Source organism: Labeo rohita, chromosome 24 (assembly GCF_022985175.1).
Source record: "Labeo rohita strain BAU-BD-2019 chromosome 24, IGBB_LRoh.1.0, whole genome shotgun sequence".
NCBI lineage: Eukaryota > Metazoa > Chordata > Actinopteri > Cypriniformes > Cyprinidae > Labeo > Labeo rohita.
Genome location: NC_066892.1, coordinates 28,079,791 through 28,102,608, shown reverse-complemented (window position 1 = coordinate 28,102,608; position 22,818 = coordinate 28,079,791). Strand labels below are relative to the sequence as shown.

General features: G+C 33.8%; 1 protein-coding gene across 2 annotated transcripts in view; it reads right to left on the bottom strand.

Annotated features, from left to right (window-relative positions):
- The window catches only part of pard3aa (par-3 family cell polarity regulator alpha, a), a 588,383-nt gene that overhangs the window by 219,720 nt on the left and 345,845 nt on the right, over positions 1 to 22,818 (bottom strand). For both annotated transcript variants that reach the window (XM_051097809.1, XM_051097810.1), the window contains exons 14-15: positions 22,309 to 22,447; positions 2,672 to 2,858 (exon numbers count right to left, since the gene is read on the bottom strand). In XM_051097809.1, the coding sequence (XP_050953766.1) occupies positions 2,672 to 2,858; positions 22,309 to 22,447 (326 nt within the window). The remainder of the gene's footprint in view (positions 1 to 2,671; positions 2,859 to 22,308; positions 22,448 to 22,818) is intronic.

Below are 22,818 nucleotides of genomic sequence, written 5' to 3'. Positions count from 1 at the left end.
TAATGATAGAAATATTAAAAACAAAAATAATAAAAATGATAAAAGAACTAAAATTGAACTGAAAACAGTAAATATAAATTTAGTTTTTTATGTTTTAATTTTTCTGGACTTTTTTATGGTAAATTACATTTTATTAATCAAAAAGCAAGTCTAATTAATTAAAATTATGAAACTTGTACAATTCAACATCAATTTATTAAAAGTCTAACAAAAAGTATATGTTTAGGGCCCTATTAAATGTTTTATTTTTTCTCACTTTCAGTTTTATTGCTATTAAATTCAGTTTAGGCATGTCTAATTATTGAAAGCATAAAACATCTTAATTTATGAAAGTTTATTTTTACAATATTTTTACAACATGAACATTTTTCTGGTTGTCAAATGAAGGGACACAACATTTATCTTTTAATCAAATGAAAATTAAACTTTTTTTTGGCAAACAAAGTTACTATTAAAATGAAAGAAATATTGTGTAATTATTAGTCTAGTCTAATTATTAGTCACACTTTGTAATTAACTGATCATGATCAGTACTAGCATATGAAAAATCTTTGAAAACTCAGTTTAATTTTGCTATCTGTAGCAAAACCATAGTAACAGCCTGTAAAACCTATATTTATAAAACAAACAAACAAAAAAACACTTTAACAACCATAGCTGTAATAAAAAAGGATCACTATTTAGTATATATTTCCACTATAAAGCAAGTAAATTACTATTACTAGAGTAAAGCCATATTGAAGACTAGCCTAAATTTCAAAGAGTAATAATTTCAGACACAGAGCGTATGCATTATTAAACACACATATACAAGACAGGATCAGCGTCACGATATCTCCACACCGCTTCTGAGCCCCAAACATTCATCTGAAGTCAAAACACCGATGGAGGAGCGCGCGGATCGTCCTCCCTGCTGGGACGTGACAGCTGTCACCAACACCAGAAACACCATCACCGCACTCATTTATTTAGCACATCTCACATTTCAGCGCTGTGTGCAAACACAATGGGCTGTGATTTGGCCTTTATGACAGAGCAGAATCACAAACATTAGCTGGGGTCAATCAATGCGCTCAATCCATGAATCACTGAACGACAAAGACCACAACATTTTAATAATGCATAAAAGTATGACACGGTGCTCGCTGCTTGAGCTTGAAGGAAACATGTCAGGTTTCAGGTTTTTGTAGTTTTGATGGGTTGACGGCAGGATGGCGTTTGAACCCAAGTCTGTAGCGATTAAAGATCGATATTAAATGAAGGAGCATCATTTGTGATTAGTTCTCATCAAACAAACCATAAAAGTCAAAAAGTTAGCTGTGATTCTCTGGCTGATCTCCAAACGCGGTTACATCATGTCTGCGAAACGCATTCATCTTGCCTTAAACACATGGTAGAACAATTATCAATAATATTTTAAGCAAACACACAAATACATGAATAAATAAATAAATAAATAATTACATTAAAACATTACATTAAAACAAACCAAAAAACATAACTACTACACAGTGTTATTTTAGTATCAAGTTGTCATCATAATTATTATTAGTTCTCCTCATTTAATGTCATGTTGTTGTGTTTTTGTCAGTATTATTATTATTATTATTATTATATTACTATAGTTACTATTATTATATAGTTATTATTATTTTAATCATTATATTATTTTAATTTATCAGTTATATCAAGTTAAACTAAACAAAAATAAGAAAAAAAGAAGTTTCCTTCGTAAAACTCTTTGGCAGAAATAAAATGTTTATAACACTTAACCTCAATTAGTATTTGTTTTGTTACAAGTTGCATTTTTTATCTTTTTTATTTTATTTTATTTTATTTTGTTTTAATTTTTTTATTGTATTTTATTTTATTTTTTTGTTTAAGTTAAATATAATAACCCTGCTTTTTTACTACTTACTTACTCAATTTTATTTTATTTTATTTTATATTATTTTATTTTATTTTTAAGTTAATTTATATTTTATTTTTTACAATTGAATCTTTATTTATTTACTAGTTTATTTTTTAAAATCATGCTTATTTATATATTTTTTAAAATTCTATGTATTCAATTTTTATTTTATGTGTGTATATTTTTTCTACAGAACAGAAATAAATAAATAAATAAATAAATAAATAAATAAATAATGCACTAGGTTACAATGTCTAATTACAGCCTAAAATAAGTATTCCCAAGAATTTCTAAGATTTACTATATTTTATTTTTTATTTCATTTCATTTTATTTTTAAGTTTATTTTTATTTTTAATCTTATTCATTTATTTACTAAGATTTTTAATCATGCTTATATATATATATATATATATATACACACATACATATATATAAGCATGATTAAAAATTCTATTTATTTAATTTTTATGTGTATATGTTTTTCTACAGAACAAAAATCCTAAATAAATAAATACAATTAATTGTTTAATTATTAGCATTAGTTTATTATTTGTTTTTAATGGGAAAAAACAAGGTCTCACCAAAGCAAGCTGCACAAAGTGACCTGCTTTTTACTGTAAGTCTTATCAGTCTTCATCTCATGTGAATAGACATCGATTTTTCAAAACCACGATTGCGATTACTCCTTTAAATGTGAAAATGTTACTGACTGCACCCATTATTGTCCTCACGATTCTGCGGTAGCTGATAACATTACCTTTCATCCTGAATCAGGACATCTTTGGGCCAGGATACTGGCATTTCTGTCACAAATCCCATGTCATCGTGGGAGCTGGTCGACGATTGGTCGGACAGGCAGGCAGGAAGAACAGGTGGCCTATCATCTTCAATGATAACGGTGTCGTCCTGGGGCATATTCACAGTGGGGGACAGCTGATAGTGACCTGAGACACAAAGAGAGACCACAGAAAGAGTACGTCAGCATTACTGAAACAAACCACAACTGTGTTTATTTGTAAGATCGGCTTCAGTAATCCGGAGGACAAACTGGCTTTGAATGACCACAAAAGAGTGACTCAAATGTAAGGTGCACACTCACATATGACCGAAATGCCCCGTATAAACATTTATGCACCGCAAAAGCAGCAATTACATTTGTGTCTGAAACCAAAACACAGGTAGAAAAAAGCCACTTACTGTAAGTCAACAATCCCTAAAAAATACACAAAGCAGACGGAGCGTAAACGAAGATGTTTGAGCAGAACAAAAAACACATGTTCACAATTAAAATGAGGCTTTTCCATCCAAACATGAACTTCTGGAGTTCCGCTGGGTTTCCTTCCAAGTGTATTTATTTCAACTATAAGTCATTTTGCAACTTTAGCAGCTTAAGAGCAATCAAAGGTAATTGCTCTTAGGCAAAAAAATAACCCTGGCGTCCTCCCAGCAAAAATAAAACTCAGATTTAGTTTCAGCATGGCCCAGACAACAAAATACTTGGACAGAAATAAATGACTGTTTACGTGCTTTGCGTTGTTGGGCGGACTACACAGTGTCTGAAACGTGCAGTTTTAGCATGTAATGACAATTAATAAGACTGGTTGTATGTTAAACAGAGGTCACGTCGGGATTTTACCTTAAAAAAGACCTTTCTACGGATGGGAAAAAGTACAGCTTTTCATATATACATATAGAAATAAAATAAATACAAATAAAATAAAATAAAATAAAATAAAAAATAAAACAACAAAAAAGAAATAAAATAAAATAAAATAAAACAATTAATTAAAAAAATAAATAAATAAACTACAATAAAATATAATACAAAGAAATAATATATAAATAAACTCAAATAAAAAACAAAACAACAAAATAAAATAAAAAAGATTAATTAAAAAAATAATATAAATAAACTCAAATAATAATAAATTAAAATAGTTGTGTACCATCATCCATGTTTGCATGCATGATGGTAATAATAAATAAAATAAATAAAATAAAATAATAATTAATAAATTAATCATTAAGATCAATTTAAAAATATAAAATAAGAATCCACTGAAATAAAGTCAAATTAAAAATCTAAAATAAAGTAAAAAATGAAATCGTTGCACACCATTATACATGTTTTTTTTAAATAAATAAATAAATAAATAAATAAATAAATGTGTACCATCATAAATGTTTTTGATTAAAATAAAATAAAATAAAATAAAAAATAAAATAAAATAAAATAAAATAAAATAAAATAAAATAAAATAAAATAAAATAAAAAAAAAACAAGATGCATAAATACATAAATTAAAAAAAAAAAAAAAAATGTTATTTTTGATTAAATTCATGATTGGTGATTAAAATAAAATAAAATAAAACAAAAAATAAATGAATAAATAATATAAATAAATAAAATAAAATAAAATAAAATTACTGTGCACCATCATGCATTTTTTTTGAAGAGTAAACAAAAAATATTTAAAATAAAATACAATAAAATAAAACAAATAAAATAATAAAATAATGTTTTGGAAAAATAAAATAAAACAAAATAAAACAAAACAAAATAAAATAAAATAAAATAAAATAGTTGCACCTTGTTAACTGATAGTTCATCAACTTTAGATCACTCCGTGAGGGCTGTTTCTGTTAGTAAGTACAAGTCATTTTGGATTAATCATCACCAAAATGACAAATTTGTAATTAGTGGAGTCCATTAGAGAAGCTTTGTCATATCAATTTAGTGCATTGGCATCAGAGCGTCCACGGTAAAAGACCTCATGAAATGTGTGAATGCACACACAGCCATGAAAAGTAAACGAACAGCATGAATCTTCAGGAAGTGAACAGAATGGCCTGTGACACTCAGCTTAATTTCGACTAATCCGACCGACACTGACATTAACACTCCCGTAATCAACTAAACTTTCATTATTAAATCTTTAACACGCATACAAGACAAAACATTTCAAAGTATTAACAAATCTCAGCTCCAGGAACTTAAGGATGAGCGGCGTTTTCACTTGAGACGAGACATTTGAAGGCCATTTTCAGCATCGCAGGGGTTAGATATGAAGACCAAGATCAAGAAACTATAAGGAGTTTCATTTGATTTCATCAACACGACTGATGAAACACCGTAAAGCATTGGTGGCTCTGGAGCTCTCAAGGTCGCCTGGACGTTTACAGGAGGCCTTGATGCCGCAGGTGGTCCGTCCCGGAGGACAGGGGCCCCGCTGAAGATCCACAAGAGGTTCCAGACCTCAGAGCTTCGATCTCAGAGCAATCAACCATAACGCTGGAGAAGGAGTTACCGAGCGGTTGCATCAGCGTATCAAAGACAGTCTCTCGCTGCAGTACGGCCACACTGAGCAGTGGGTCAGGAAATATGGGAAACTTCTGTCACTGGTGTGCAGATACTGTATGTACCGGCGTACAAATGAGTGAATGTGTGTGCGCAACTGTGAGAACTCGAATTTCACACTTGCTGAGACGAGAACACATTTATACATGTGTGTACACCAACATATTCACAGAAACATATGCACAGTCACACTCAGAAACAGCAGAAACCGTAAAAAAAAAAAAAAAGCCAAACCCCAATACATGACTGCAATAACAAATACATAAACCTGAAGAGAAAAATATTATGATCTTACTGGGTCAAAGTAAAAAAAATAAAATAAAATAAACAAATAAATAAATAACATATTTATATACAATATTAATTATATCAATAAAAACATATACATGTAAATACATGTGAATATTTCCGAAATATATACTGTACTGTATGTGTGTGTAGTTATATATGCATTATAAATATACACAGTACACACACATATATTAGATAAACAAAAACTTTTATTTTGGACGTGATTAATTGCGATTAATCGCTGCACAGCACTAATGTTAATCATTATTGAAAAAATAACTTTTTAATGATATATTCATAATTGGCCTATTTATTTATTTATTTATTGTTTTTGTTTGTTTGTTCTTGAATCTTTCTGCAAGTGCAACACTAAAGTTTAATTCGAAAATAAAATAAAATAAAATAAAAAGTGAGTGTAAACATCAATCATTATTTTAAAAATAATAATAAAAAAATAATAATAAATTTAAAAGATATCTTAATCACTATTAAAAATAAACAAAAAAACACTGTAATAATATTTTTAACATTTTTAAACAAATACTACGGCTTATTAATTTTATTGATTGATTGTTCCTGCATCTTTCTGCAAGGGCACCATTGAAGTTTAATTTGGCAAATAAAATAAAATAAAATAAAATAAAATAAAATAAAATAAAATAAAATAAAATAAAATATTTATTATATATATTTAAATACACACATGCATGTATATATTGGACATATTGGCTATATATACACAAGAAAAATGTTATGTTTAAATATTAGATATATTTATATATAATATTAATTATATCAATAAAAACATATACTTCTAAAATATTTACTGTACTGTATGTGTGTGTAGTTATATATGCATTATAAATATACACAGTACACACGCATATATTAGATAAACAACTAAACAACTTTTATTTTGTATGCGATTAATTGTGATTAATCGTTGCACAGCACTAATATTAATCATTATTTTTAAAAAAATAATAATATATTTATAATTGGCCTATTTATTTATTATTTTTTGTTTGTTCCTGCATCTTTCTGCAAGTGCACCACTAAAGTTTAATTTGAAAATAAAATAATAAAATAAAATAAAAAGTGAGTGCAGACATCTTAATCATTATTTTAAAAAAAATGAATATATTTATGTGATTTTCAAACATGTACTATGGCATATCAATCTTTTTTTTTTTTCAAGAAATAATTACACTTCTACTACTTTGAAGAAACTTGAAAAAAGTAAGCAATCATTATGATTTTTATCGCCTTTTAAATCTTTGACTTAAAAGAGTCAAAGATTAATTTAAGTCACTGAATATATATATGTATTTTTTTTTTCTCCAAATGAATTAAAAAATGCTTTGAAATGACCAACATTAAATCCACATGCTAAAAGAAATAAAACCAAGAAAAAAAAGTGGCAGACTGTCCATGCAAGGTCATTTTTTTCCTCATGCAGAACATCATTTTAATTGGCTTTACTGCTGAATGCAGTCATGTTCTTGAATTAAATAAGGCCTTTCCTACGGATTCTTTGACACAAGTGCTGACCTCCTCATACAAGGAGAGTTACTCTCGGCCATGCTAAATGGCGTAAAGGACACCTATAGAAATAGCCACCGTGACACTGTGAAAAGGTGAAAGTCTTTAACACCGAAGATAAAAACGCTGCGACCACAATTCTGCTGCGGTCGACTAATTGGTCCACCGTTTTATCGAGATTATATCCCCCGTCCACCCACTTACGCTCACGATTTCATGGTGAATCATAAAAAAATCTGCCTAAAAACGGACCTCTTAATTGCAGGACAAGAAAAATAGCAAAGGCGTACTCGGCTTATTATACATTAGGCTCTGAGAAAGGAAGAGGAAATCAGCAGCAGAGGAGCGCAGAATTTCAATCGCCTAATTTCTAATGATTTGTGAAGGCACAATGAGGTACCTGCTCAGTAAGCAGTACTAAAAAAGCCCTGCTGGATGTTCTTCAGAGAGCTTTGTTCTGGAGGGAAGGTGTTAGCGACTGACAAATCTTGCTGACATCTTCTCAGCACCTTGTCTGAATCCATTATCCCAGAGACGAGGCGCGATGTGAAGAGTTGGGTGGGTTAAAAGTAACACTAATTGTCACCGTCTTAAAGGAGAAGTCCACTTCCAAAACAAAGATTGACATATAATGTACTCACCCCCTTGTCATCCAAGATGTTCATGTCTTTCTTTCTTCAGTCGTAAAGAAATTATCTTTTTGAGGAAAACATTTCAGGATTTTTCTTCATATAATGGACTTCACTGGTGCCCCGATTTTGAACTTCCAAAATGCAGTTTAAATGCAGCTTCAAAGGCTCTAAACGATCCCAGACGAGGAAGAAGGGTCTCGTCTAGCGAAACGATTGGTTATTTTTATAAAAATAACACGATTTATATACTTTTTAATGTCAAACACTCGTCTTGTCTTACTCCGCCTGGGCTGTTTTTGTTCTGGTTCATGACAGTTAGGGTACACTGTAAAAAACAATTTGTTGAGTCAACTTAAAATAATTTGTAACCTGGCTGCCTTAAAATTTTAAATTCAGTCAACTCAAAACAAGTTTATTCAATTTGAAATGTTAAATTATACTAAGTGACAACTTAGATATTTGAGTTGAATCAACTTAAAATTTTAAGGCAGCTGGGTTACTTACCCATCTGTTAAGTTTAGCAAACACAAATATCTAAGTTGTTACTTGGTACAACTTAACATTTCAAGTTGAATAAACTTATTTTAGTTGACTGAACTTAAAATTTTAAGGCAGCAGGGTAACAAATTATTTTAAGCTGACTCAACAAATTGTGTTTTTTTATTTTTTACTTTGTATGTAGAAAAACTCCCAACTTCAAAATCTTCCTATATCGCTGTTTTACCTTTTTTGTTAAAGGTGTTTGATCTTCTTTGCATGTTCACTTTGCAAAGACTGTGTCTGTACTTCTGCAGTGATGTCGGATGATTTTGAAATGATTTTTGGAAGTTGAGGGAGAAAACACGATTGGAGTTTTTTGACATACACTAACTGTCTTGAGCCAGAATACACAGAGTTCAGGAAGAGCAAGACAAGACAAGCGTTTGACATTAAAAAGTATTTAAATTGTAATTTTTAATAAAAATAACCGATTGTTTTGCTAGATAAGACCCTTTTTCCTCGGCTGGGATCATTTACAACCACATTTGTGATCGTTTGAAGCTGTATTTAAACTGCAGTTTGAAAGTTCAAACTCAGGGCACCATAGCAGTCCATTATATGGAGAAAAAACCTGAAATGTTTGCCTCAAAAACCATAATTTCTTCACGACTGAAGACAGAAAGACATGAACATCTTGGATGACAAAGGGGTGAGTAAATTATTTGTGAATTGTTGTTCTGGAAGTGGACTTCTCCTTTAATGCTCATGTGGCCCCTATGGTGCAAAAATAACTTTTTTACCTACTGAAACAACTTTAAGTAGCACCTTGTTCCTTTTGAATCATTCATGACGATATGCATTTGACAACACACTTTATAATGCAACCTAAACAGGATGTATTTAGTCTCAAACTGGAAAACCAAAAGACTGTTGCTTTCCTTACCAAACATATCATGCTTTTGTTTAATCATGAAGATTTCCAAACCTCGCCATCACGCTTGCATCCCGAGGACATTTGATTCAGGTCATTTGAGGATAAGCATCAAGGCTATCATGTGCGGTCTCCTAGACCGTTGGGCCTCATGAAGGAACGGTTTGTGTTTGTAACTGCCTCTTCTGTTTAATCTGTACCGAATTCTCCTTGCAGGGCGCTGATGGCATGGTGGTGGGCTACTGTTGTTTTCTGTCGTGCTGCGATCAAACGACCCCTCCCGGGGTCTCTCTTACTATAACAAACAGACCCCCCATGCTTGTTTGCTGGGCCCTGAATCAAGACATTGTGGGAATGCACTGATTGGCATACAGAGCACTGTTGGCCCCCCAAATAGGGGTTTGAACAAATAAACTTGAATGAAATCAGTTCCTCGATGGTGCATCCAGAATGAAAGAGGGCAACAGAATTTCAGGATGCTCAGCAGAGGGGAGCTGGCTTTGAAGAACCACTCATCAGAGGACCATAAAGGCTATCCTGGTTCAACTTGCAAAATACCACACAAAGAATAGACTCAGAATCTCAAAATAAAGCAACTCCTAAGCTGCTAAAATGTAGCTGAAGAAACTGGTTGACCATCAACTTGCTGGTGGCACCAAACCAGCATAGCTGCATCCCAAAACATGCCATGTGCCAATTACCAAAATGATTTTCAAGATGGTTGAGCTTCATAATGTCCAAAATGCATCCCAAAAATTAAGCTCAGATTGAAAACCATTAGCAAGCCTATACAGGCCAAGTTATCAGTCTCATTTATTAAGCTTATAGTGAGGAGCTGGTACATTAAGTTTAGGAATCTCAAGAACATCTAAAAAAAAAAAAAAAAAAAAAAAAAAAAAAAAAAAAAAAAAAGGTCATTTGAAACCTGGGCCTAGCCGAACAGGCTTGTGAGAACATGAAGGTTTCGGTTTCCTTCAGTCATCGAGAAAAGCATAATTCAACTTTGTGTAATCCGGTAATCCAAAAAAAATTTTAAATGAAAGAAATAGGCCAACATGTGGTATTAATCACAGCCTCCCATGTATTTAGGAACAAAGTCATCAACAATCAGTTCAGCTTTTCCCAGAAGCGGGGGAGTGAGTGAAAGCCAAGCGTTTGTCATGAACGTCCATCCATAGTGACTTGCCGTGGTCGGGGGAAATCCAGAGGGTCATCATTAAAATGAGGGGTCTTTGATGTAGTATGTTTTTTAGAATAAATCTCCCAAAAGTACAGCACGCATTTGACATTGTATTGCACCATATGTGTTGGCAACATTAACGCAGTCACATTTGATTTGAGTTAGGTTACTTGAGAATGGTCTTGTACTGTAAACACAGGAAATCATGAAAGAAATAGCCTCAGTCATTAAAACAACAAAAGCTCTACATCTATTCCCTGCCAAAATAATATTACCTTAAAAAAAGGAATGGTTTGCTAGTTTAAGCTGGTTTTAGGTGTATTTAGCTTAGCTGGTCTCTCAGTCTGCCCACAACCCATTTAAAACCAGCAAAAAAGATCAATACAACCACTTGGGAGGTTGCCAGAAAGTTGCAGGTTCCAAACCCACAAGAGGTGTCACGAATTATCATTACTGTGACAATTCAGGCACTACACCTTGTGTTGGTTGACATTAGCCTTCCTGTACAGTAGTTTAGTCTGTAGAGCACAGCGCTGGCAATGTCAAAGTCATGGGTCTGATTCCCAAGGAAAACAAGAACTGATAAAAGTTGCTTTGGATAAAAGCATCTGTCAAATGCAAAAGTCAACAACTGAAGATTTGAGGGCACGCTTCATCAACTATTTGATATCTATAGTGCCTAAAACCCAACTAAAACTAGCAAAAAAAAAAAAAAAAAAAAAACAACCTGGAGTTTAACCAGAAGGTTGTAGGTTCAAAATCCATTAGATGTTCTATTATTTATCTCTACTGTGACAATTCAGACACTTAACCTTGTGTCGGCTGACAACATTAGCCTTTCTGTAAAATAGTTCAATTAGTAGAGCACATCAATTGCAACATCAAAGTCATGGGTTTGATTCCCAGGGAAAACAAGAACTGATAAAAGTCGCTTTGAACAAAAGCATGTGTCAAATGCATAAAAGTCAACTGGCGAAGGTTTGAGTGTACACTCCATCAGCATCAACTACTTGATAAGCACCCATAACCCCTTTAAAACTAGCAAAAAAGAAAAATTAACCCAACCACCTAGAATGTAACCACAAGGCTGTACTGTGACAATTCAGACACTTAAACGTGTTGGTTGACAAAATTAACATTCCTGTACAGTAGTTCAATCAGTAGAGCACAACACTAACAACGTCAAAGTCATGGGTTTGATTCCCAGGTAAAACAAGAACTGAAAAAGTTGGTTCGGACAAAAAAAAAAATAATAATAATTGGTTCAGACAAAAGCTGTCAAATCCATAAATGTCAATTGGCGAAGGTTTGAGGGCATGCTTCATCAACACCAACTACTTGATAAGTGCCCATATCCCATCTAATACTAGCAAAAAATACAAATAAAAAAAAGATCAACCCAACCACCTGGGATGTAACCACAAGGTTGTAGGTTTGAAAGCTACTGTGACAATTCAGACACTTATCCTCTTGGCCTTTTAGTCTTAAACATAAGTTGCTTTGGATGATAATTAGCCCTCCTTTAGCTCAGCTAACTGAGCACAGCACTACCAATGTCAAGGTCGAGAGTTCAGTTCCCAGGGAAAGCAAGAACTGATCAAATGTGTACCTTGAATTTAATGTAAGACAATTCAGGCAAAAGCATGTATCAAATGCATAAATGTCAACAGGCAATGGTTTGAGCACAATTTTCATTAACACAAACTACCTGATAAGTGCCAATAATTCTAAAACAAGCAAAAAAGAGTCAACCTAACCACTTGAGATGCAACCAGAAGGTCATAGGTTCAAAACCCACAAAATGGTCTATGAATTATCAGTACTATGACAATTCAGAAACTGACCCTCTCAGACAAATTATCTTAACCTTAAGTTATTTTGGTTAACAACATTTAACACTGAACAATGAGAAGGCCATGAGTCTGATTTCCAGGGAAAGCAATAACTTATAAAATGGGTTCCTTGAATACAATGTAGGTCACTTCAGACAAAAAGCAGCTGCCAAATGCATAAATGTCAACTAGATAAAGTTTGAATACACCCTACTTTAGGCTTGTGTAATATTTCAGCATGATCATTAATGCTAACACCATTATTATGGTAATTTCTCTTTAAACTAAAAACTGTGAGAGAAACACAGACTCCCTAAGTAGCTTCCTCCGTCTTAATGAGACAACTGAGCGAGTTTGTCTTTCACAAGTTTTGACAGTTCAGGAGCAATCACACAAACTTTCTCTGAGCAAGACCTAAACACAGATTTATTTATAACTGAAATCCAGATGGGATGTTTAACAAAAAATCATTCTTGCTCTTTGTTTGGTGGAATTGAAGTACAACACAAGCTCAAGAAGTATGAAAAATCACCCACAAGTGAATACACTATGATTTGTTAAAAACTGAAGGCAGGGTTTTAACAAAGCAAAAGCAAAAGCAAACTCTTCACTTATCCCTGGTTTTATAATCACGGCTGTAATGCACAACAAGAAAAGTTAAAAGTCAGCTTTCACAAAGTCATGACCTGAAAAGTTTTCCTTTTCAGAAACTGTAGGGAAACACTCTTCTTTCTCTTTTCAAAAGCATTAAACACGGCAAACCATTAAACACTGCTAAAAGCTAAACTGCTCCAAAAATAGTGTTCTTGGCCAGATTACAACCTTGCATTTAGGCCCCGTCCCAACTAGCGCACTTGATGTGGATTCGAGGTCTTGTGTTCTGCGCTGCACACGCCTGTGAGGCTCACGAAAACGGTGAGTGTCCCATTTGTATTTTACAATTCAGAAGGGAGCTCATAAGTGCATGATTGTGATTAATATTTTTTTTTTTTTTTTAAATAATTAATTATTTGCATTCAAACTAATTAAAATACCTACGGGCAACTAAAAGTCAATCAGAAAACTTCTTACTGCAGAATTTCCGTACAGGTGAGGGGATTAAATTTATTGTGTGCATCATTTTTTTTAATCATGTTATTGTTTAATAACTAATTGCAGTGTATTAATGTGTTAATTGACAGGCCTATTGTGTACACATGCTTTGTTTGTGTGTGTGTGTGTGTGTGTGTGTGTGTAATACTCCAGAGGTCGTGTCCCAGAGCAGTGCACGGCACAGTAATATCACAGGTCACAGGTGGCCACAGCTGTCAGAGCAGGTCTTCTACTTATTGTTGTGCGAGTGATTCAGTCTCTCTGTGGTCACTCTGTAAGTCTGTTATCTCCCATCATCCCTCCTCCTGTTAGCATAACAGCCCTCATTATCCTGTAGTCCTCATCAGCAGATTAATACAGCGGGTGTGCTAATCTGACAGGCACAGACAAACCACTTAAAGGAAGCCGAGGGAGGCTGAGGAGGCGCTGTTAGTGTGATGCAATTCCCAGCATATCGCTGTCATTATAGTTCTGGTACAGTGCCATTCACAAGAGAGCAGAGATCCATGGAGAAACATTCCTTGAGGAAAAGAAGGTCACAGCATCGAGATTCACGCAGGGAAGTGATGAAAGAGCGAAATATTAAAAGCTCGACTATCTATGTCTCTTTATAGATTACATATCTGCCCTTATAAATTCTCCAGCCAGATGAAGTGAATTTTCACATTTACTTTGCAAAGTTGTTCCTCCACACTCTTCAGCTCTTGATGCTGACCACATAACCACCATAAAACCCTTCTATCCCATTTCCCTTTGTTCTGTCCATTCTTTCATTAACAGGTTATTTGCAAAACAGCACGTCCAGAAGAAAGCGGCGGCTCCTCAATTTACGACACAGTGTGATTTTCCTCTACCGGTTGGACTTTTCAATTCGGACAAAGTCGTGCTCCCGGCGAGCACGACTGCTAATGCACTTCAAATCAAAGAAATTACTGTCAAGAACTTGCTTATTTTTTTTGTATTTTTCTTGAAATAACTACTCCTTTAAACAGCCTATCCCTCAGAGTCTTGGTCAAAGACAAGGAAAAGAGAAATGGAGGAAGAAGAAAAAGCTCATTTGATTCAGCCCGAGACGTGTATCTGCCACCTGCTGCATTATACCTTGACAAGTAGCCTGTGTAGTAGAGACTTGAGAGAGGTGGATTCACACTGCCAGTTAGATTGATGTAAGGCTGAGTGTATATGCTACATCTTCACACAGTTTCACAGCCGGCAGCCCTTTCCACTGACAGCCGACCGACAGCGCCGCCAATCAATCTGACTGACTGGAACTGCGGCCAATCATCAATGTGATGGCACTATAGTGTCAGATTAATAGCCCCGCCCATCACTCTGACTCACGGGATTTAGTTTTACTGCTCTTTTATGTCTTTATATTAGACGAGCTATTAAACAGAAAACGCATTAAGATAAAATATTACAAGATTTTATTTCACGATTAGTTCATTTACGTCCTAATGCATTGGTGGTAGAACAAACATCACAGGCTGCACATGAAAAAAGGAGTTTAACTTTGAAGTAGTTAAGTTTAATCACTAATGCAGCTGCAAAGACAGGCAACATTAGCTTTACTGTTAATTAGTTTTATGTTTGAAGAATAAAAGAAGTCTAAAGAAGATAATTAGCACTGTGATATATTTCCAAAGCACTTTCCCTCATGTTGGTGTCTTCCTCGGATGAATCAATTTTGCTGTAGCGTCCACGGATAAAAGTCTCTGTCAAATGACTAAATGTAGTTATAATATAAATATTAGGGCTGTCAAATGATTAATCACGATTAACCGCATACAAAATAAAAGTTTGTGTTTGCCTAATATACGCTGACTAAAATTATAAACGCAACACTTTTGTTTTTGCCCCCATTTTTCATGAGCTGAACTCAAAGATCTAAGACTTTTTCTATGTGCACAAAAGGAATATTTCTCTCAAATATTGTTCACAAATCTGTCTAAATCTGTGTTAGTGAGCACTTCACCGAGATAATCCATCCACCTCACAGGTGTGGCATATCAAGATGCTGATTAGAGACAGCATGATTATTGCACAGGCCACTCTAAAATGTGAGGTTTTACTGTATTGGGGGGGTCCGGGATGGGGTCTGAAAGCCAGTCAGTATCTGGTGTGACCACCATTTGCCTCACGCAGTGCAACACATCTCCTTCACATAGAGTTGATCAGGTTGTTGATTGTGGCCTGTGGAGTGTTGGTCCACTCCTCTTCAATGGCTGTGCGAAGTTGCTGGATATTGGCAGGAACTGGAACATGCTGTCGTATATACCGATCCAGAGCATCCCAAAAGTGCTCAATGGGTGACATGTCCGGTGAGTATGCTGGCCATGCAAGAACTGGGATGTTTTCGCAACATAAGACAGTGCATTATCATGCTGCAACATGAGGTGATGGTCGTGGATGAATGGCACAACAATGGGCCTCAGGATATCATCACGGTATCTCTGTGCATTCAAAATGCCATCAATAAAATGCACCTGTGTTCGTTGTCGATAACATACGCCTGCCAATACCATAACCCCACCGCCACCATGGGCCACTCGATCCACAACGCTGACATCAGCAAACCGCTCACCCACACAATGCCATACACGCTCTCTGCCATCTGCCCTGTACAGTGAAAACCGGGATTCATCCGTGAAGAGAACACCTCTCCAAAGTGCCAGACGCCATCGAATGTGAGCATTTGCCCACTCAAGTTGGTTACGACAACAAACAGCAGTCAGGGCGAGACCCAGATGAGGATGACGAGCATGCAGATGAGCTTCCCTGAGATGGTTTCTGACCAGAAATTCTTTGGTTATGCAAACTGATTGTTGCAGCAGCTGTCCGGGTGGCTGGTCTCAGACGGTCCTGGGCTGGTGTGATTACACATGGTCTGCAGTTGTGAGGCCGGTTGGATGTATGGCCAAATCTCTGAAGCGCCTTTGGAGACGGCTTATGGAAGAGAAATTAATATTCAATTCACGGGTAACAGCTCTGGTGGACATTCCTGCAGTCAGCATGCTCAATTGCATGCTCCCTCAAAACTTGCGACATCTGTGGCATTGTGCTGTGTGATAAAACTGCACATTTTATTGTGGCACACCTAAGGCACACCTGTGCAATAATCATGCTGGATTTTCTCGGCAAAGGAGAAGTGCTCACTAACACAGATTTAGGCAGAGTTGTGAACAATATTTGAGAGAAATTGGCCTTTTGTGTACATAAAAAAAAGATCATTGAGTTCAGCTCATGAAAAATGAGTTTATAATTTTGGTCAGTGTATGTGTATGTACTGTGTGTAATTATTATGTACATATAAATCACAACCCTCTAAACCCTCTAAGCTAAATGCTAACCAGTTGACAAGCTTAACTGCTAGCTAAATCACTAATTTACAAGCTAAATTCCTAGTAAAATCGTTAGCTGAATCACAAGCCTTATTGCTAGCTAAATGCTAACCAAACCACAAGTGTAATCTTTAACCAAACTGCTAACTAAACTAACACAAGCTATATCACTACTCAGACCGTAGCAGAATCACAAGTCTGATTGCTAGGTAATTGCTAACCAAATCACAATTTTATTGCTAGCCAAATTGCTAACTAAATCACTAAATTATAGCTAAATCACAAACCTTATTACAAACCAATTCCCAAGCTTAACTGCTAACTGAAGTGCTTACTAATTCACAAGCTAAATTTCTAGTTAAATCATCCATGGTGAAAAAAAACAGCATCAAAACACACCTACCAGCATATACGGTTTTTTTTCACCAGGGATTATCTGAATCACTTAATAAGTCTTATTGCTAGCTAATCGCTAACCAAATCACAAGCTTAATCTTTAACCAAATTGGTAACTAAATCACAAGCTATATCAACATTTGTTCATAACTTTGAGAGTACACTGCCAGAACATTAGCTGTTAGCCGGTCATCCACACTTTACAGAGCAGTTTCTGAATGTCACAAATGATGACCTCCAAATTACCACCTTCACAAAATACCGTGGTGATCTTTTATTCTGTAACGTTTATAATGTTATTATGCATTACCATACATGCTAATCCAAAATAGGACTCATTTTTTTTTCTTTTAATCTTTTCTTCGACCTGTTCAAAGGTGCTGTAAATGATTTCCAGGACTCCGCATTAAAATGTTCTGCCACTATGATTACCTGAAGTGCACAAGGCATTCGCGACTGTAATGACTGTCATTCAGAAGTAGATTCATTCAGAATATTCCTCAAAATGTCTCTCTACGGGCAGAATATAGGTAGCGAGTCTCCAAGAAGCACCAGTCACAGAAACGTCGTTTTACACGAAGGACTATTAATGCATCCATATACGACATTTTTTGGTACGAGTCTTGGCCACAGTGCCTATTTACGCAGTTTAATGGGGCTAACCTTTCCTGTCACACACTTAGAGGCACTTCTCTCTGGAAATCAACAGTTGTGAAGGGCAAATTCAAATTGGTACACCGCATCCCCTTAAATGAAAGGAAAAAGTCCCTCTGTGTGTCACTTTAAATGTGTTTAATGTCTTAAAGTAAGACTAAGAGCAACTTGAACATACAAGACTACAGAGAAGGTGCAATTTCACACCGTACCTCCAGAACCCACATCTTTGTAGCTATTTGTAATTTATTATTATTATTATTATTATTATTATTATTGTTGTTGTTGTTGTTGTTGTTGTTTTGTCTGTTTATACCTGCCTATTTCAATGTAAATGGTCCTGTAACAAGTAAATAAATGCATACATACATACATAACCAGAATCTCACAATAATTCAGAGGAATTATTTATTTATTTATTTAGAACTATATTTTAAATAAATAATCAGAATCTCACAATACTTCAGAGAAATTATGCAGAATATTTATTTATGTATTTATGTATTTATGTATGTATGTATGTATGTATGTATGTATTTATTTATTTATTTATTTATTTATTTATCTTGAACTATTTTTAAATAAATAAATACCACACATTACTTGACAGGAATTACACGCTATTTATTTATTTATTTCATTTGAACTATTTTTAAATAAATAATAAGAAAATAAAAATAAATTATAAAAAACAATAAAGATAAATATATATATATATATATATATATATATATATATATATATATATATATAGATTAATTGATTTTTGAACTTTTTATATGAATAAATAAATAATCTGAATCTCACAATTATTCAGAGGAATTGTGCATAATATTTATTTATGTATTTATTAATTTATTATCTTTATAAATAAATAAATAAGAATTACACATTACTTGACAGGAATTACACGGCTATTTATTTATTTATATATTTATTTATACAGACAAGCAAACAAACAAATAAATAAATAATTACATTTAATGGGATTAAACGGCTATTTGTTTGTTTGTTTGTTTGTTTGTGTAATAAAAATGTACAACATGTATACAGAAAGACAAAATGAACAAACAAACAGAGACCAGATACACAACCTAAGATTTATACTTCCCTTTCTCTAGTCATTTTTTGTAAGAAATCTTCTGCCATTATGTGTGCGAGCTCCTCTCCTTGTTGAACTTTATCTAGTCATAAAATTTTACCTGTCAACTAGCAATTTATATTTATAGCACTTCATTCCTGAGAGTTTTCTCTCATTCCAGTCTGTTTTCAAGCTTTAAAGTTTCATTCCTCATCTCGGCCTGTCATAACAGCCATGTGAGACGACATTATCTCGCTAACCTTGTAGCTCAAACCCTGCCATGTCTGCTCCTTCCTGAGTGACAGCAAATATGTCTGAAATGAGTTGTGGCTGCTGAAGACTATTTTCCTGACAGTGATGCAGCACGCTTTGTCAGTCAGGTCTCCACCTTGCTCCTTTAGCAAATGACCTCTGACAATCGCGACAGAGTCCATACATCAAGGTCCGTCCTCACGTCCTCCAGTGCGTAAAGTTACACAGCAGACATTCCGTCATTCAGAACGTCAGCGACGGCCCATTTAATGTGTGATGTGTTATTGTTGCATTTTTCACCTTTTTACAAACAAAAATAATGTGTCATGCAAGTGACTGACAAGTGGTGAAACAATTCTCAGGAGCATGGGGCGAGTTTATGAGATATATGACAATGTGTCAGGCCTACAACAGCTGAAGGGTGCCATCTTCCCTCAGGTAAACTTTCTCAAACTTTTGTCTTTTTACTTTCCTCCGGAGAAGATGTACAGCTAAACTCTCTGAAGTGCTGCATTTTGAGAAGTTTTAGAGTTTCTCCGCACTGGCGCTGGGGAAGAATCACTCTCACGCTTTTTAAAGAAAGTGTCAATGCATCATTTGTGAAAACCAACTAGGACAGAGTGAGAATGTGAAGACAACGGGGGGGGAAGACAGGATTCTGAGTTCTGATAATGATAATAATAATAATAATAATAATAATAATAACAGAATTATACTAATAAAGTACTGTTTTATTAATAATAAATATCAATTATACTTAATATTTAAAATATGCATTTACTATTATTATTATTAAAATAATAAATAAATAAACAATGTTAATAAAACAACACTGTAATTGTTAATAAATTGAATGACAAAATATTATTTATTACATATTATTATTATTATTAAGATAATAAATTAAACTTAATATAATTGTTAATAAATTAAATAATAAATACTAATAATAATAAAAATCTTATAAATAATATATAATTAATAAAGCAGTATTTAAGTGACAAATGGTGTTGGTAGAAGTAGTAATAGTAGTAAAAAAAAAAAAATAAATAGATAAATAATAATAATAATAATAATAGTAATAGCAATAATAAGTTTTTTTTAAGTTTCTCTTATAATTAATGAAGCAGTATTTATTAAATGAAAAGTGGTATTAATAATAATAATAATAATAATAATAATAATACAGTATTAATTTATTAATGATAAATATCAATTATAGTTAATAATATTTAAAATATGTGTTTATTATTATTAGTATTATTATTAAAATAATAAATAAATAAACAATGCTAATAAAACAACAATGTAATTGTTAATAAATTGACTAACATAATATTATTTATTACATATTATTATTAAGATAATAAATTAAATTTAATATTTTTTAAATAAATTTACATTTTATAATTGTTAATAAATTAAATAATAAATATAAATAATAATACAAATCTTAAATAATATATAATTAATAAAGCAGTATTTATTAAGTGACAAATGGTGGTGGTAGAAGTAGTAGTAGTAAAAATAAATAATAATAATAATAATAATAATAATAATAATAAAAATAAAAGGTAAGTTTTTTTTAATTTTCTCTTATAATTAATGAAGCAGTATTTATTAAGTGACAAGTGGTATTAATGATAATAATAATAATAATAATAATAATAATAATAATGATGATGTATTAATTTATTAATGATAAATATCAATTATAGTTAATAATATTTAAAATATGTATTTATTATTATATTAAAATATTAAATAATGTGTTAATAAAATACCAATATAATTGTTAATTAAGTAAATAACAATACATATTAGTAGTAGCAGTAGTAGTAATAATAATAATAATAATAATAATATTATTAGTATTATTATTATTATTATTATTATTAGAAATATTTAAAAACAATTAATAAAGCAGTATTTATTAAGTTATAAATGGTGGTAGTAGTATTGATGGTGGTCATAGAAGTCGTAGTAAAAGTGTTACTACTACTACTATTACTACTACTAATAATAATAATTTAAAATTCTGTCACTACCCGCCATCATTTACCATCTATACTGTGAAGGAAAAAGGAAAAGGAAAAAAAAAAAGAATAGTAATTTATAGAAAAGAGATAGAGGGCTTAGCAAGTGCAATCGGCCATCAGACGCCTTTGACACTGCAACTCTTACGAGGAGAATGAGACGTCATTGACTGACTCATCACCACACCGCGATGGGAACACAGCAGCAGACAAGGTCAGAACAGGAGGATGAAGAAGAAAACGAGAGGTGAAAGAAAAGCAGGGGGATGAGGAGGAGGAAGAAGAGGGTTTTGCGTCAGGTACTAAAGAGCTTATTGTTCAAGACTGAGTAGTCGATTGTGAAATGACAAGCATGACGGTGAAAGGATTGGTCTGCCGATTCCAATTGTCTGGCAGGACTAGAAGCGGAGTTGAGTTGGAGAGAAATCAGGACTGACTTGAAAGAGTCATGCTGGATGAGACACGGGCCTTGAAAATGACATTAACCCCCATTTACAAAACCACAGGAGCATGCTGGGACTGGCTGGGCTGGGCCCGCGCGCGTCCGGCTGCTCGTTCATCTGTGCCTTTAAACCGTATATGTCAGGTGGAAACAGGTGGAAATAGAAACAGAAGGTCTGGATATATACTGACAGTGGCGTGTACGCACAGCATAAAAATGGCTATTAATACGCAGCCATTTTGACCAAGAACCATCCACATAGACAAGAAGAAACCTTCAGATGACATGTGAATTGACCCGTTTCATTTTAATGACATATATTCATAAACCAGATATAACCCTTTGAGCAAACAGATGAGCTCAAGGACATCTGATTCACTTTCTTAAGGCTGTGTGTCCACCAATGTAATTTTTTTCTTGAGGCTAGCATATTTTTAAAATTGTTTTCAATATATTAAAATAAACTGTCAGCGTGATAAGGTGGCGAGTGTCACTATACTTTTTTCTGGTCATCAGTGTCACTTGTACCCAGTCATCCAATCACAGTGAAGGAGGGGCTGGCAAATATTGCCATCCATCACATTCTATTTGTACAACAATGGAGAAAACATAAATATTGCTGGTCTCCGAGTATCCATGTCTATAGCAGATGGCATCACTATCTTTGGCATATCAATCAGATCTTCTTGGAGCAACCTGGAAACTACCAGTTGACTGATGAAAGCCATTTACAAACTCCAGAACAAAAATAAAGACAACGGTTCACAGGTCTGAGAAAGCTCTGATCATTTTTGTGTGAAATGATACACCAGGGCCATCTAAGGACTAAAAATGGATGTGTTTTATCAGCTTACCCATCATTCTGCCCATCATGGTGGGTCGTGGGGTGTGGTTGTCATCCAGGCTCTCTCCGGGATACAGCGACTGAGAAATTCGTCTCTCATGTTCGTCTTGTGGAGAGTTCAGAGGCACAGACGGGCTACCTGGAGCCTCCTGGGAAGGAAAAGAAAAAAACACTTTTTTAAATACTGGCTTATTTTCAATCTTTCAGCTGTTTTACTTTATGTAACAGTTTTTCTTGCTTTAAGCACAGTTGTCTCTAAATTTTGACAAAAACCACAAGACAAGTAAAATAAATTATTTTCTAAACCCCCTGGTTTGGAACAACAAAGACAGCTTGTAGAGTACATCTTCAGCATCTCATCCCCAGGCGCTAGTGGTAACAGAAGTGTTACTGTGCTCTTTTGAACAAGCTGTTGGTGAGTGTGGTCTGATCTCAAGTCCTTTGTGAGTTCACGTGTCTTTAGCATTACACACTTCCCTCCAGGGTGTCCACTTGTGAGAAGGTTGCACTTTCACCCAAA